The sequence below is a fragment of the Theobroma umbraticum genome, unplaced genomic scaffold, assembly GCF_002168275.2.
Source record: "Theobroma umbraticum cultivar Fairchild unplaced genomic scaffold, ASM216827v3 scaffold_30.0, whole genome shotgun sequence".
Lineage (NCBI taxonomy): Eukaryota > Viridiplantae > Streptophyta > Magnoliopsida > Malvales > Malvaceae > Theobroma > Theobroma umbraticum.
Window position 1 is genome coordinate 6,181,770 of NW_018397254.1, and position 13,800 is coordinate 6,195,569.

At 36.5% G+C, this 13,800-nt stretch overlaps 3 protein-coding genes across 3 annotated transcripts; 2 read left to right on the top strand and 1 right to left on the bottom strand.

Moving 5' to 3' along the window:
* Positions 1–538: 538 nt before the first annotated feature.
* Positions 539–1,792, top strand: TRY (Homeodomain-like superfamily protein). Its single transcript, XM_021437374.1, has 4 exons — positions 539–638; positions 774–833; positions 980–1,067; positions 1,542–1,792. Exons 2-4 carry the CDS (start codon positions 779–781, stop codon positions 1,699–1,701), a joined length of 303 nt encoding a protein of 100 aa, XP_021293049.1. The 5' UTR covers positions 539–638; positions 774–778; the 3' UTR covers positions 1,702–1,792.
* A 1,598-nt stretch (positions 1,793–3,390) lies between these two features.
* On the bottom strand, positions 3,391–7,356 carry SIGE (sigma factor E). The gene is made up of 6 exons (XM_021437366.1): positions 7,229–7,356; positions 5,832–6,594; positions 5,563–5,709; positions 4,843–5,079; positions 4,085–4,348; positions 3,391–3,792 (listed from the first exon to the last, which is right to left on the bottom strand). The coding sequence occupies exons 2-6, from the start codon at positions 6,534–6,536 to the stop codon at positions 3,595–3,597; spliced, it is 1,551 nt and encodes a 516-aa protein (XP_021293041.1). The 5' UTR covers positions 6,537–6,594; positions 7,229–7,356; the 3' UTR covers positions 3,391–3,594.
* A 2,693-nt stretch (positions 7,357–10,049) lies between these two features.
* WRKY30 (WRKY DNA-binding protein 30) lies at positions 10,050–12,393 on the top strand. The gene is made up of 3 exons (XM_021433350.1): positions 10,050–10,874; positions 10,987–11,115; positions 11,551–12,393. Exons 1-3 carry the CDS (start codon positions 10,549–10,551, stop codon positions 12,179–12,181), a joined length of 1,086 nt encoding a protein of 361 aa, XP_021289025.1. The 5' UTR covers positions 10,050–10,548; the 3' UTR covers positions 12,182–12,393.
* The last annotated feature ends 1,407 nt before the right edge of the window (positions 12,394–13,800 follow it).

The window sequence follows — 13,800 nt, forward strand, 5'->3', positions numbered from 1 at the left end:
TTATAATATCACTGTAGAATAAATGTTGTAGTAAAGTTCATCATATTAAATTCTTGAAACATAGCAGCATAAGATCATAAAAATCAAGTCTAATTAGATTATGTTGTTAAAAGAATATTTGAAGGTTATAAATAGATTCAATTACATTGATCCGTACTCAACACTACGGACTACTTGCCTTGGTGTCAACACCGATTGTGTTCTTAATCTAAGCATTTTTATTCCCTTAATGGCTGAAGCTGAAATTATGGTATACATAGAAAAATGATTACTTTACTATAACGGTGTCTTTAATTTTTGGTAAGGTAGAAGGCTTGGCTGTTATCGTTTGCTACATTGCTTTCTTGATGACCAGTCATAACCTTGAAAATTGTGGTTTTTGCTGAAGGAGGAGTACCCTTATCCATGCCATCAGAATGACGAGAAAGAGCAGGCATCCTACAAAGTCAGGTCTCCACATAAAATAGAGAAAGCATTTAAATTACAAAAGTAGCCTTCAATTTTGATGGAATAGAGAATAGTTTTAACAGCTTTGCCATTACCTCTCTCCCTCCCTGATTGCTCTCAATTCTTATCAACTACAAGTCCGCAAGGGACAAGCCAACGAGTCAACAAACAACAAGCAGCATACTTTCAAGGTTGGTTGGACAGGAATATCTGCTGCATTTATACCAAACACATCTTATTCTTTTTGGTCATTGAAATACACAGAGCCACCATATTTCACACCTTCCTTCCCTTGGAAATTAACCTGATTTGTTTCATTCCTGTAGAGATTATGGACCGACTACGCCGCCGGAAGCAACCCAAAATCACCACTCGTGAATGCGAAGGTCAAGTGTTTAAGTTTTCTCTTCCTTTTCTCAGCCACCATTTTCAGTCTTCCCATTTTTTGTTTCATCTGTAATGGGATTTTGTTTCTCCTTCTAGCTAGTGTAATACAAGTTTCTAAATTTGTCCTTTTTGTGTTTTCGGGCAGAGGTTAGTAGTATTGAGTGGGAGATTATTAAAGTGACTGAACAGGAAGAAGATCTAATCTACAGGATGCACAGGCTTGTTGGAGAAAGGTGAGCTGACTTGAAAAACTTGCTTTAAAATGCAATATTTTTAATCAACTGTTCGTGCCTAGATTTGAATATTTGTTAGGTAAGGCATTTGGTAATTATTTTTGATCAAGAAATAGCAGTAATGTTGTTACCCTGCCGCTGCAGGCTACTCTTTTCTCAAAGTACATGCCATTTACGGTGAAATATAAGAGTTTAATTACCATTTATTTAAGGCCCCATTTGATTAAAACACCTATCCGAGAGAAAATAAGTCTGCTTTCTTGGCTATTTGATTAAACAATAACCAAATGTCTTTCCACTAGTATTTATACTTCAAATCAATTGTATAATAGCTTCTTCTTTTTTTTTGTTTTTTGCCTTCTTTAATCATCGTCTTTTATTGCTAAGATGAAATTTTAGTTTTGGATAATGTATTACTATGCCTTCATTGGTTGATATTAGATAGAGTTCACATTAGCGATGAGAACTTTTCAGGTGGGATTTAATAGCTGGCAGGATTCCAGGCCGGAAAGCAGAGGAAATAGAGAGGTTTTGGATAATGCAAAACAGTGAAGGATTTGCCCAGAGACGAAGAGAGAACAAAGAAAACATCTCTAAAAGTATTTGGCCTTTTGCCTTTAATGGCTTTAAATAGCTTCTTTTAAGTATTTCTTTCATTCTTCATTTTTTTTGTCTTCCACATCTTGTGCTGCAGATTTGAAGATACTTGTCTCTCTCTTTCTCTTCTTTGCTTTTGTTCCGTAAACATCCTTTCTTCATTACCCTTAATATATATTTTTTAAAAAATTATTTTATAATATAATATTATGTATAAAATAATTAGAATAAATAAAGTGCTACTTCATGTAAAATAACGAAAATAAGTGGATCATTATTTCATATAAGACAATTAATACAAGTAAAACAGCTATTTTACAGAGAATAATTATTTCACATGAATGATAGTGAAAGTAATCTAAAATAAGTAACAGGGTTCATGGATTACTTTCATCTTAAAATGTTTCAAAAAGTTTGATTTGATAGCTCATATATGGAGTTAGTTAAGAGGTTTTTTTCTTAACATTTTCTTTAAGTGTAAGTGTTTCAACTTCTTACCTTCTTCTCGTATACTTGTTTATATACTTTTTTTTTTAGCTATTCATATATAGTTTCTTCTATTATCCTTATTCATGTATAACTTATTCTTTTGTACTTTTTTATATATATCTCTTCTTTGTTATCTTCTACTCGAAAACAAATTTTATTATACATAATTATTTCAATAATTACATAATGAGTTTCTAACTGTTACTCGATATTAACTTTCAGTAACGGTTACCTTACATTAAAACTCTTCTTAATAAAGTCATTCATGACATGCATTAAAGCCTTTTAACTTGTAACTGTTATTTTTGATTCTATATGTAGAGCCTTCACAATTTAGTAAGAGGGTTTTCTTCCGAGCTAATAGATGATCTCTTGAGCTTTTCTCTCTATTTCTCTTTTACTCCCTAATTCTTTTTTTATTGTCTTTCACTTAACATGACACACAACACTTCAAGAACTGCTTGAATTGCTCTCTGCCACTTCTCACGCATTCTTTTATTTGTTTGCAATGCTTCCTTCCTTGATCACAAGAACCCCATTTACAACTCTAATAGCACAAGGCAGGCGGGCAGGCAAATTATTCAATGAAAATTCTCAAGTTTCGTCATGCATGCTGGTTTCAAACTAAAATGAAACTGAAACTCCTGCTTTTTCCCTAGTAAACTACTTTGTTAATCTGATTTGTCTTTTTCAGTTAATACCAGTAGGCATTAGTTGCCTTTATAACGACTGGATTTTCCAATCATGGCGTCTGAGTTTGACTTTGGCACAAAAGAAATATTACTGTCCAAATTTTCAGTTACTATAAAAAAGCAGGGGAAAAAGCCGTAAAGGCTAAAGCAATTTCAGAACCTGGACCTCCCAAGTTTAGCAATTGCTACTTCTTTTTGGAGTCCTTTATTTCAGCTCGCCCTTTTAGGTAACATAACATACAGTGACAGTCATGACAAGTAACCTAGCAGGAATACGTTGAAAAGGTGTAGCATAAATTTTAAATTCTAGAATAAAGGGTGCAGAAACTGGTACACAGCCCTGCTTCTCTTCCCCATGCTTTCCCTTTCAATTTATCCCTTTACCTATCCATATAATTTTAAGCTCTTCAACCATGCATGAGGGACAGAGGGGCCGACGTTTTGGAATTACATCACAGATTAGCTGCCATGGATTGGTGGATGTGATGGAGATGATGAAAGACTGAATCCAATCAAAGTAACGTATAATCAAACCCTTATCAGGGAGAGGGAAATATTACAGGTCATGTATAATTGGTGATTTACAATCTTTTGAGTATTTGAATTTATATTACATGGTATGGGAATTCTATGCTCATGTGGTTAAATGACTATGATACAGATTATTAGTATACAGAAACAACTTGGTCATGAGCCAATATAAGGATAGAGGGGGATTTATGTAGATGAAGCTGAGGATTTTAATACATTTAGACAACGTATCGACGAAGATAATCCACTCGGGCTGGATGCTTGAGCTTCATTAGCGCCTTTACTTCATGCTTCCGAACCATTTCTCTTGAAATATTCAAGTTCCCAGCAATTTCTCCTAATGTTCTATCACCTTTACCATCTAGTCCATATCTCTGTCTGATCACCAGGCTCTCCTTAGGCTTCAGAGAATCAAGCTGAAAGACAGGATTTTTAAGTTAGGGACTATAAGCCTGTGTTTACAGAGGACAGCAAAAATGGCAAAACGCGTACAGCTTGTCCACCGTAAGCATTGCTACTAATTGACGAGAATTTTAAATTCGAAAAAACAACCTTATTTATCTAAAAAAGAAAAGTAAGCATAATAGGAGTATCATCCTAGAAAGACCTAAAAAGTTAAAGCTTTCTTCTGGTGACAACACTAAAATGAGGAAATGGTAAGCAGTGAATGTAGTGTAGAATGCAAGCTCAGAGAGGGTGGTTATTTACCACATCATCAAGTGCAAGCCGGAGAAGAGCAGGTTGCCTCCGGTGATCACCTCCAACACCATCGATGTCAGTGATTCCATTGATGAACTCTTCTTGTGTGACTGAATGCCTTGAATGAAGAGAGGCAACAGGTTTTGAGGCCCTCATTACTTCTTGGTACCTCCCAGGAGAGATCCCAACCTTTTTAATTATTTCTTCCTCTGTTGGTTCTCTATGAAGTTCAAACAATAATTCAAGTTTGGCTCTTTGGATCTCTACTCTAACCTGCATTAAGTAGAACGGGTGAAAAGGTAAGGCATAGCTCTATTAAAAATTAGCCATGGCTTCTGTTGCTCAGCCTATCAGACAAAAATCTTGAGCCAGGAATTAGCAGCATAGAAACAGCAGTCAAATTGTCCCTGGCATAAATGACAAACAGAATACGCATTTTGATCTGTCCACCCTATTTCACTAATGATTTTTTTGTGCCTCAAAACATTCCGAGAATGATAATATCATCTGCTTGCAGTTAACTTCTTGTATGAGAACTGCCTAGTTACAAAATGTCAAATTAATACCCATCACAATATAAGTTTCAAGGATGAATTTCACCAGACATAACCACCATGGAAAAGGCTAATTCTCTTCCCTTAAAGGCTTTCAAGTGTCAATATTGCTGCTTGTTTAGAATAAATTGCAAGGGTTCACGTGAATCATCATGCTATTTTAAAGATAAGAAACAGGAAAATATAGCATGGTTAAGTAAAAAGAGAGCATACCGACTCAAGTCCAAATGAGACACGTGTGAAGCTTGATAATGTCATGGAACGTATAATTGAATGCCTAACCCAAAAAAGACTGTACGTGGAGAGCCGGAATCTCCTTCTTGGTTCAAAGCGATCAATGGCTGTAATAAGTCCTTTCACTCCTGCCTGACAAAGGTCTTGAAATCTTGGGCCATTTGCAAAATCTTGAAAATATTTGTTTATCGAAAACAAAACAAGCCGGAGATTATGCTGCATAAAATAAAGCGATACCTCTAAGTAGTTATTATTGAGTATTGACAGCCAATGCCAAAAATACTTAAAATTGCTTTAGCCACAAACTATGCAACCACTTTCAAAATGAGGACATTAGAACACAGCTCTTCATTGAAAAAGTTAAATTTGTTTGTGCCAGAGGGATGTAGGGGTTTGGCGCAGAACAACACAAAAGAAATCCTCACAAGTAAACTTTTGAAACCACAAAGTTTATCTCTTCCGCGAAATTCGGTTTTAAAAAAATATCATTTGAAACGGGCTTCATATGAAAACGAGAAGACGTGTGTACTTGAAATTCATTAAAAGAATTAGGAGAACTCATTGAACTCTGTTGCATATTTATCAAAACTTGGTCGAATTACTCTCATAACAGAAAATTTGACCAGCTGAAAACCACCCTAGAATTGGGATTCTTTTTTTAATTTAAAACACCAGAATGTATGTTGGAACAGGAATTACCTTAATCAGCTTATTTCTAGCAGCTTGACCAACTTCTAAATGTTTTCTTACTTGAGCTGCGCTCATATTTGTGGCCTCAGCTAATTCATCTTCAGTTGGATCTCTACCCAAATCCTTTTGCAAGTTCTCTTTTGCCTGAAGCAGTGCCTGCAGTTTTAGCAAAATATTTTAGTTGCAGACACACCAAAGTTTTAAAAATAAGAGACATTTGAAAGGTGAAGGTCTGCTGTCTTCTTTAATTTCTTCTTTTATATTGGAAAGGTCCATACCTTCATGGGCTGCATTAACTTAAACAACCAAGTATGCTCAGTAGATGACAGAACGGGAGGTATCTTCATCTTTCTCCAGTCCAGGCTAACCAAATCAGTTGAAGCTGAATAGTCCCTGACAAGCCTATCAATCTTCTCACTTTCATTCTCACTACTCTTTTTCCTCCGAACAGAAACAACAGGTTTTTCTTCTCTGTTCTTTTTCAGTGCAATCCTATTATCAAGACTCAATCTTTTAATCTTATTAGTCCGGTTCCTAACCACGATCTGGTTGTTAAAGTTAACTCCTTTCTCATCACTTTCTTTAGACCTCTTTCTCCTTTGCTGGCGTCCTTTTATCTTACCTTCTACGTCTCCTACATCAGATGTTCTAGTTGCAGAGCTAAGCTTATAAATGTTTTCAAGTTTGGCAGCAGCTTCATTGTAATCCACTTCCAAGGCACATGGAGAACCTTCATCAGTAAAGACATCATTTACAATTTTAGGATCCTTCTTAGCTTTTCCTCGTCTCTTTGGGTTCTCCTTAGCTCTTTCTATAGGTAAAAGAATATGCTCTTGAGGTGTAACTAAAGCAGTAATATCGGATTTATCTGCTTTAAAAGCAACAGTCAAAGGCTTTCTCGATGTACATCTTTGAGTAGAAAACTTTGTGCTTAATCCTAGCGGAGTTCGGGCAGCTGAGCTAGAAACACTGACAACTCCCATACCAAATTGTCTGAGCAAACTTTAAGTAATAGGCAAAACCTTTCTGGCTGTACAAAAACTACAATAAAAAATATGCATCAGCAACAATGGTGCGTGTAAAACACAAAAAAAACAAGCAGAAATTAACAAAAGTATGATCTTAAGGTTAATTAATTAAATTTTTTCTTGCTAAATCAAGCAAAAGCCAGAACCGCAGTTTCTTAGCACAAACACAGATTCATAGTTTCAACATAATTAAACTAGTGTGGCAAAAAAAAAACATAATTAAACTGCTTTTCTGACTCAAAAAGATAAATATTTGTGAACTGCAGCTTTATCAAGCCCGGATCACACAAAAGTTTCAACACCATACTTTCATTAAACTGGCAGCAACATTCCATAAATCTTTTTTTTTTTTTTTGCTAGTTACAAATCTATTTATCTTAAATGATCATCAAAATTTCACAAGTATTACAGCAAATCAATGCATTAATTCCCCAAAAGGGTCAGTCCTACTTGACCCTACTTTGACATGAGCTGCTCCAAATCAACGTTAGTCCATTGAAAAAAATATCACGAACATAAAAGACATTAACTATACAAAAATCTAGTACTATGTCTTAGCAAGACATCTCTGCTACATTACCGACAGGAACTCAGGGCATCCATAAGCAATTGACAACGTAAATAGCTCCATGCAAAGAGAAACATACCTTTACGAACAGAGCAAAGCGAGTTGCTGAGTTTACACCGGATCCTGGGGTTGTGGAACTCGCGCTTTTTCTGGCTGCCAAAAGCTACTGAGAATCCAAAACGGTGTAAGGTTTTTGAGTTTTAAATGTAAGAATCAGAAATACGTAAATTACGGTGTCCACAAATAATATCAGTAGGAATAATCAACGGCTGAGGGAGGCGGTTTTCAAATCCAACGGTGGTTGAAAGTGACAAGTAAGATTATAGGAGAGAGAACTGGGAAGGATGAGATGACGTGGCCTCTGCCGAAGCATAAACTGGAAATGTCGTGGCGAGTAAAGAGAGGAAGAATAGATTTTTTACGGGATTTAATGGATGACTTTTGATACACGTGGTTGGTTTTCATTGGAAGAACGATTTCACTTTCAGTTTGCGGGACCCAATACGTGTGGTGGCATGCGTCCGTCCAGGGGTATCGTTACGTTGCCTAATTGTAGCCATTTGAAAGCTGGAAAAGATGATAATTATCAAGTTTCGGAGAAAATTGAGCAACGATTACGATATTGGTCCATGCCCTGAATTGAAATTTAACCCTTACTAATAATTTGAGTTTAAATAATTTTAAAAAGAAAAAAAAAACCTACCAAAGGGATCTGGGCCGAGTAATGCCTGAGCTGAGGCTATATCAGAATATGGGTCGGGCTAATAGTATTTGAAATTGGGCATTGATCCAGACTTGTCTCACGTTCTAGGAAGGAACCTTAAGCAGGAAACATCCGGAAAAAAGCCAATTTCTCCATTCTGAAGAAACTCGTTTGCGCGTTGGAGACTTTATCAAAAAGAAAAATACAATAATAATCAAAAATTCTAAACCCCCCAATTTAGCACTTACCTTTTTCAAGTTCACGCCAATAATGAATGTTTTATTGGATTTTTAATATATATATTATTCTCTTCTCTCATTTAATTGGGGATGAATTAGGATTACAGTTAAAATGTCATTATCCCCTGGGCTTAAAAAAATGAGAGAGAAATGGATTAGTAGTGAATTGATCATGATTAGATTTGATTTAATAGACCGAAGATGGTAACTAAATGTCAAGTGCTCCAATTGAGGTGTGGACCTGGCGCGCAAAAAAAAAACACAAGTCAGCGGATCGTGGTCTCACGCTGTTGCTTCGCGTCGAAGGCCGGGAGGGGGGACAGGCCCAGGGGGTCCACGAGTTGGTTCGTATGAACTACGAACCGCCGTCTAGAGTACTTAAAAGACTCTTATTGCGGCTCGCTAACTTTGGAAATTCCACTGTCCTGTTCTCCCGAAGACTTTGGTTTTCCTCTCTTTAAAAGAAAAAGGAAAATAAAAATAAAAAACAGGACCTAGACCGCCCTTTTTGAGGCAACAAAAATGAAAAAACGGCAACGTCCTCTGATTTGTCACCAACTTGTGATGGGCAGATTTTTCCACACAGAAGAATGTCGTCCCGCTCTTTCGGCTAATCATTGAATTTGAATGGGTCCAAGTGTTGAATTTTCCACTAAACCAAAGACAGATATTTTACTACTTACTACTAGGTTTTACCAAGATGTTTGATTTTTGAATTGAAATAATTTGGATGATGCAAAAAGATCTCATCGTAATTCATGAATGGAGACGGAAGATAAAGTAAAAAATGTGGTTCCCAACCCACAAAATTTTACTTTTCCCTGTAAGAAAATGTCGAAATCCTTTGTCATTTAGACCATTCAAATAATTAAAAAAAAACTAATATACGAGGATCTTTCGAGGAAATTATCCATCATGTCAATTCAAGTAACTAGTAGTAGTTCTGTTTTTTAATTTGATAAAAGACTCAATATCTCACTTTCCACGTTGAGACGTCTACTTTTTTTTATTTTTAACAAAAAAGCGGGCAATTCGTTTACATTTCAGGAAGAGATGCAGAAATCCTTCTGCTCCAAGAACAGCAGAACCTATTGGTAAAACAAAAGAAGAACCTGCAAAAACAAAACCCCTCCAGTCTCCAGACCCCAAAACACAAAATTTACATCACCCAGAACCCAGCAGGAGATAAGAAGACCTCCACCTTCCTCCCCATCCATCCAGAGGTACAAAAACAATCCCCTGTACAATTGATACTCACACCCAGCTCAATGGATGAAAAAACGGGAGCATGAGGTCCCCCATCCAGCAAAATATCTATGAGCCAGACCATCCCACAACAAAAGACCACCATCAACCACACCGCAGATTCAAAACCATGATAATCAAAAGACCAGAATAATGACGTTGAGACATCTACCTTAGTTAACGCTTTCAACATTAATAACGTCACTTTATTATTGTTGTCGATTAACGTCACTTCTTCATCATTAAGATATTTTTCATTCCTCTCTCCATAGTTAAAAAAACGGAAAAAAGAAAAAAAATGGAAAAGAAATAACGCGGAAGTGGAAAAGGTCTGAAGATTCTTGGTCTTCTTCTCTGACTTGTTTATTGGTTTATTGATTTTATTTAATTCTCCTTTTAGTTGCTAAGAATCTTCTGATCACTAGTCAGTGGCAATGTGGCATTCGCCAGTCAGAAAAAGCTTAATAAAGGAGTAAAAAAGGGAATGTGATTCTGTGTTCCTTGAACTGTCGAAGGATTTAATGTGAAGGAGAAAGGGTCAGCAGTTAGACTTTCCTTCCTCTTTGAACCAATTTTCTATGACCGAAGACCGGTGTTAATGAGGAAAATCCACTTAACCTTTTTTCTCAGTCAAACTTCCCCTTTCCTCTTCTGATTGATTCTCCCTTTTCCCTCATTTTTTACTCCATTCAAAACGGGGATATGTCCCTTAAAATCCCAAACCCATATTCTCCCACCGTCCTCAGGTTTTTCCCTTTCTTTATTTATCTTGCAGGTTTTAGCCACACCAAAAAAAACACACACAAAATACTCATCTGACCCTTTAATATTAGGTTCCTGATATATTTGGCTTCTTTTAGGGAGACCCATTTGCAACCTTTGCCTCGTATCGGAAGAAAAAAAAGCAGAAAAAGGCCGCTTTTGTCTTCGTCTTTTCAGTTTTCTCAGCTGAATTGCCAATTCTAGTTCATGTACTCCCATGTTTTCAGCTTCTAATTCATCAAGCTTCCATTCTCAACTAAAACTCATTTTCTGCTGCTTTTTGTTTTGTGTTCATTCGTACTTTTGGTAGGAAACGCTGTCTCCCATTGCCTAGTTAGTGTCTATAATGAACTGATACCTTCATACTACAATACGTAGATATCATATTGGCAGTGCGCTTAGAGAAAGAACTTTGATCTCTCCTTTCTTTGTCTGTTTCACAATATATAAATGGAGAACATGGGAGAATGGGAGCAACGGAGTCTCGTAAATGAGCTAACACAAGGAAGAGAGCTAGCAAGGCAACTCCAAGTCCATCTCAATGTGCCTTCTTCTCACGAATCTCGTGAATCCTTAGTCCAAAAGATCCAAGCTTCATATGAAAAGGCACTTTCAATGCTGAACTACAATACTTCTTTGGCAGCAGATCAGCCGCAGCCCTCAGGACTAGCAATCCGAATGTCGGAGTCACCACCTTCTCGTAGTGGAAGTCCCCGGAGTGAGGACTCTGACCGTGACTGCAAGGAACAGGAGCTCAAAGATGCCTCCAAGAAAAGGTACAGATCGATAAAACGCACGCATGTTATAACCATTAACCAAGCCTTTGTCCCAAGTCATCATTTCATGCAATAATATTAATTATATCGTTTTGAACTTTTTATGTTGCAGAAAAACTCTGCCAAGATGGACGCAACTAGTCCGAGTTACGCCTGGTACAGCCCTGGAGGGACCTCTTGATGATGGATTCAGTTGGAGGAAATATGGACAAAAAGATATTCTCGGAGCAAAACATCCAAGGTTTGTGGAATTTTCCTTTTGCAATCTATACGGGCAAAAGCATAATGCAGGTCTATATTAAAGTAATGTACTCCACGACCACGAGAGCAATTAGCCGTTGACATTTGGTCTACCTTTCAACTGTAAAGCATGCAGAACCCTTTTGACAGAGTCCTAACGTTGTAAAGTCTGACCTTGTCTCTTGTCCGCATGTCAGTAGCTAAAGCGTTCTTGCTTGGAATTTATAATGTTTGACCGCATATACATGAAACTGAGATTTACCTAAGTGCATATATGCATGGTATGTATAGCACTTTGACGAGATTAATTAGTTTAAATTTACTTATTCTTTTCTTCTTCTAGGTAATGATGAAAGAGCAATAATTAATTAGTATCTGTCTGACAACTATTATATATGTAACATCGTAACTTGACCATCCTTTTTCTTGTATACAGAGGCTATTACAGGTGCACCCACCGAAATGTTCAAGGTTGTTTGGCTACAAAGCAAGTACAAAGATCAGATGATGACCCGACAATCTTTGAGATCACTTACCGCGGAAGGCACACCTGTACTCTAGCCTCGCATGTAATGCCTCCCTCAGGCCCATCAGAAAATCAAGAACAAGGAACTTGCATGGAGCCACAGCAACCCGAACAAAACCAGAGCCAATCACAAGATCTACTGTTGAACTTCCAGAGAGGCCTTAAAGTTATAACCGAAGACTTAGGTATTGATGAGCCAACATACCCTTCATTCCCTTATCCATCATCAACAACCTCCAATATAAAGCTTGAAAACAATGTCTTTTCACCATCTGTGATCGACAACAATGTGGTGGGAAATCTGTCAACTTCTTTTATATCGCCTGCAACATCCGGGACTGGCTATTTCTCTATGTCTCCAAGTCCAAGCGGGATGAACAACACTGTGCCGGGAAACATTAATTTTCCAAGTACCTCTGAGCCTCAGCTTAGCACTGAGATTATTCAAGCTGCTACCTCAGCAACAAACTCTCCATTCCCATTTGGTAATCCCGAATTCGACCCAAACTTCACATTTGACAACCATGGCTTCTTTTCTTAATGCTAAGAAACCCTTTTTTCGCTGCACTCAGCGATTTCAGTCGGCCAATATAACAGGACAGTCTCATTTTTCCCTTAGAATAAGATGTTTTTCTTTATTTTTTATTTTATTTTTGTCTAACTCAACTCTGTAACGAAGAAGAGTTGAATTTTATGGTCCTGTCACATAAAGGTCTCTGATGTCTTAAAGCCAATGTAGACTGTACTTTTCTTTTTCTTTCCTTTTCATTTTATTGTAACTTTTTTTCAATAAAAAGAAATCAATCTAGTATTTTTAATTTTGTTATAAAATAAATCTTAAGAGAATAAGTATAAGAGAAATATAAGAGAAAATATTTAAAGAAAAAAATATATTTAGAATGAGTTAAAAAATCTTATTCAAGTGTAGTTACAAATAAAATGAAAAGAGTACTTACAAGTTAATTACCATTTATTTAGATTTAATTTATAAAATAAAAGTAATATTAAGGGATTAGATGAGTGGATTAAATTTTAATTTTCATCTAATCTAATTTATATCTAAATCTTGATATATATATATATGATATAAATTAATATTTATAATAAATTCTAAATAATTTCTCCGTAAAGGATTTGCTGCAATTTTAAAATCCCTACCGCGTTGTTTTGGGTTCGACAAACCGACATGAATATTTACTGGGCCTAGGTGACAGAAAGATGGACTAAAAACGCCCTTCCCTTGTTTCATCTGCCATCTTATCGCAACTGACGACACAGATTAAAGGAAATGGATGTAAGCCCAGAAAATTTCAAGGGGCAGCCCAATAGCCCAAAGTTTGATTCTGAACCCAACACTGTGAGATTAAAATTCACCCAAAAAAGGAATCGAACGCAAGGCGGGCTATCAGGTTTTCTGATTAAGCCCTAGAATTCTCTTGCCTCTCACAGAAATTTCCACAAACCGACGTCCATGATTACAGTGCAATGAGCCACCGTTTTCATATGCAATTTTTGGGGTGAGTAGTCCATTCCAATTTGAAACAGAAGTATCATTCCTCTTCTGCTTTTGAGCTGCTGAGAAACGATTTCTTTAGGTGGTCCAAACCTGAGTTAGACTGCAAGACAAAAAATATATACATAACACCTTGGAACTGTTTTCAGTGGTCCCTAAGCCTCTTTTAAGGCAGTCATGCAAAATTTGGGCGTGCTAGTCTGCTGCTGAGCAATCTCGTTCAAGCTTGCATGGGACTATTGTCACACTTTATTTATTTATTTTTTTAGACAAATTTTGTTTTCAATTTTCATTCCTTTGTAAAGGGAAATTTGAAATATGAACTCTTTGGAAATTTCAAGTATGAATTTACATAACTACCTGCTGAGAATATAGAATGACTTGGAATCTATTCCTAAAAGAAACAGTATAACAAATAAACTTTTATAAGAGCTTAGTAATTTATTGAGCGAAATTATAACACAAGATTATTATATGGTTGAGCTAATCCTAGTTAATTACTCGCATGAGGATCCTCTTCGAAATGTACAATTAGCTAGCTTAGTTTTGAAGAATCATGATAGCCAATTTATCATTGAGCTTAGATTTTGAAGAATCATGTAATTAATTTGATCTTTTACACTAGTTGTTGAGCTCGTCCTCCTCCA

Coding starts and splice junctions, on each gene's coding strand:
- WRKY30 (XM_021433350.1), top strand. CDS start 10,549: ATGGAGAACATGGGAGAATGGGAGCAACGGAGTCTCGTAAATGAGCTA. Junction 10,875..10,986: donor AAAGATGCCTCCAAGAAAAG/GTACAGATCGAT, acceptor TTTATGTTGCAG/AAAAACTCTGCCAAGATGGA. Junction 11,116..11,550: donor CTCGGAGCAAAACATCCAAG/GTTTGTGGAATT, acceptor TCTTGTATACAG/AGGCTATTACAGGTGCACCC.
- TRY (XM_021437374.1), top strand. CDS start 779: ATGGACCGACTACGCCGCCGGAAGCAACCCAAAATCACCACTCGTGAA. Junction 834..979: donor CACCACTCGTGAATGCGAAG/GTCAAGTGTTTA, acceptor GTTTTCGGGCAG/AGGTTAGTAGTATTGAGTGG. Junction 1,068..1,541: donor CACAGGCTTGTTGGAGAAAG/GTGAGCTGACTT, acceptor AGAACTTTTCAG/GTGGGATTTAATAGCTGGCA.
- SIGE (XM_021437366.1), bottom strand. CDS start 6,536: ATGGGAGTTGTCAGTGTTTCTAGCTCAGCTGCCCGAACTCCGCTAGGA. Junction 5,080..5,562: donor CTAGAAATAAGCTGATTAAG/GTAATTCCTGTT, acceptor TATTTTATGCAG/CATAATCTCCGGCTTGTTTT. Junction 3,793..4,084: donor GGCTTGCACTTGATGATGTG/GTAAATAACCAC, acceptor CCTGTCTTTCAG/CTTGATTCTCTGAAGCCTAA.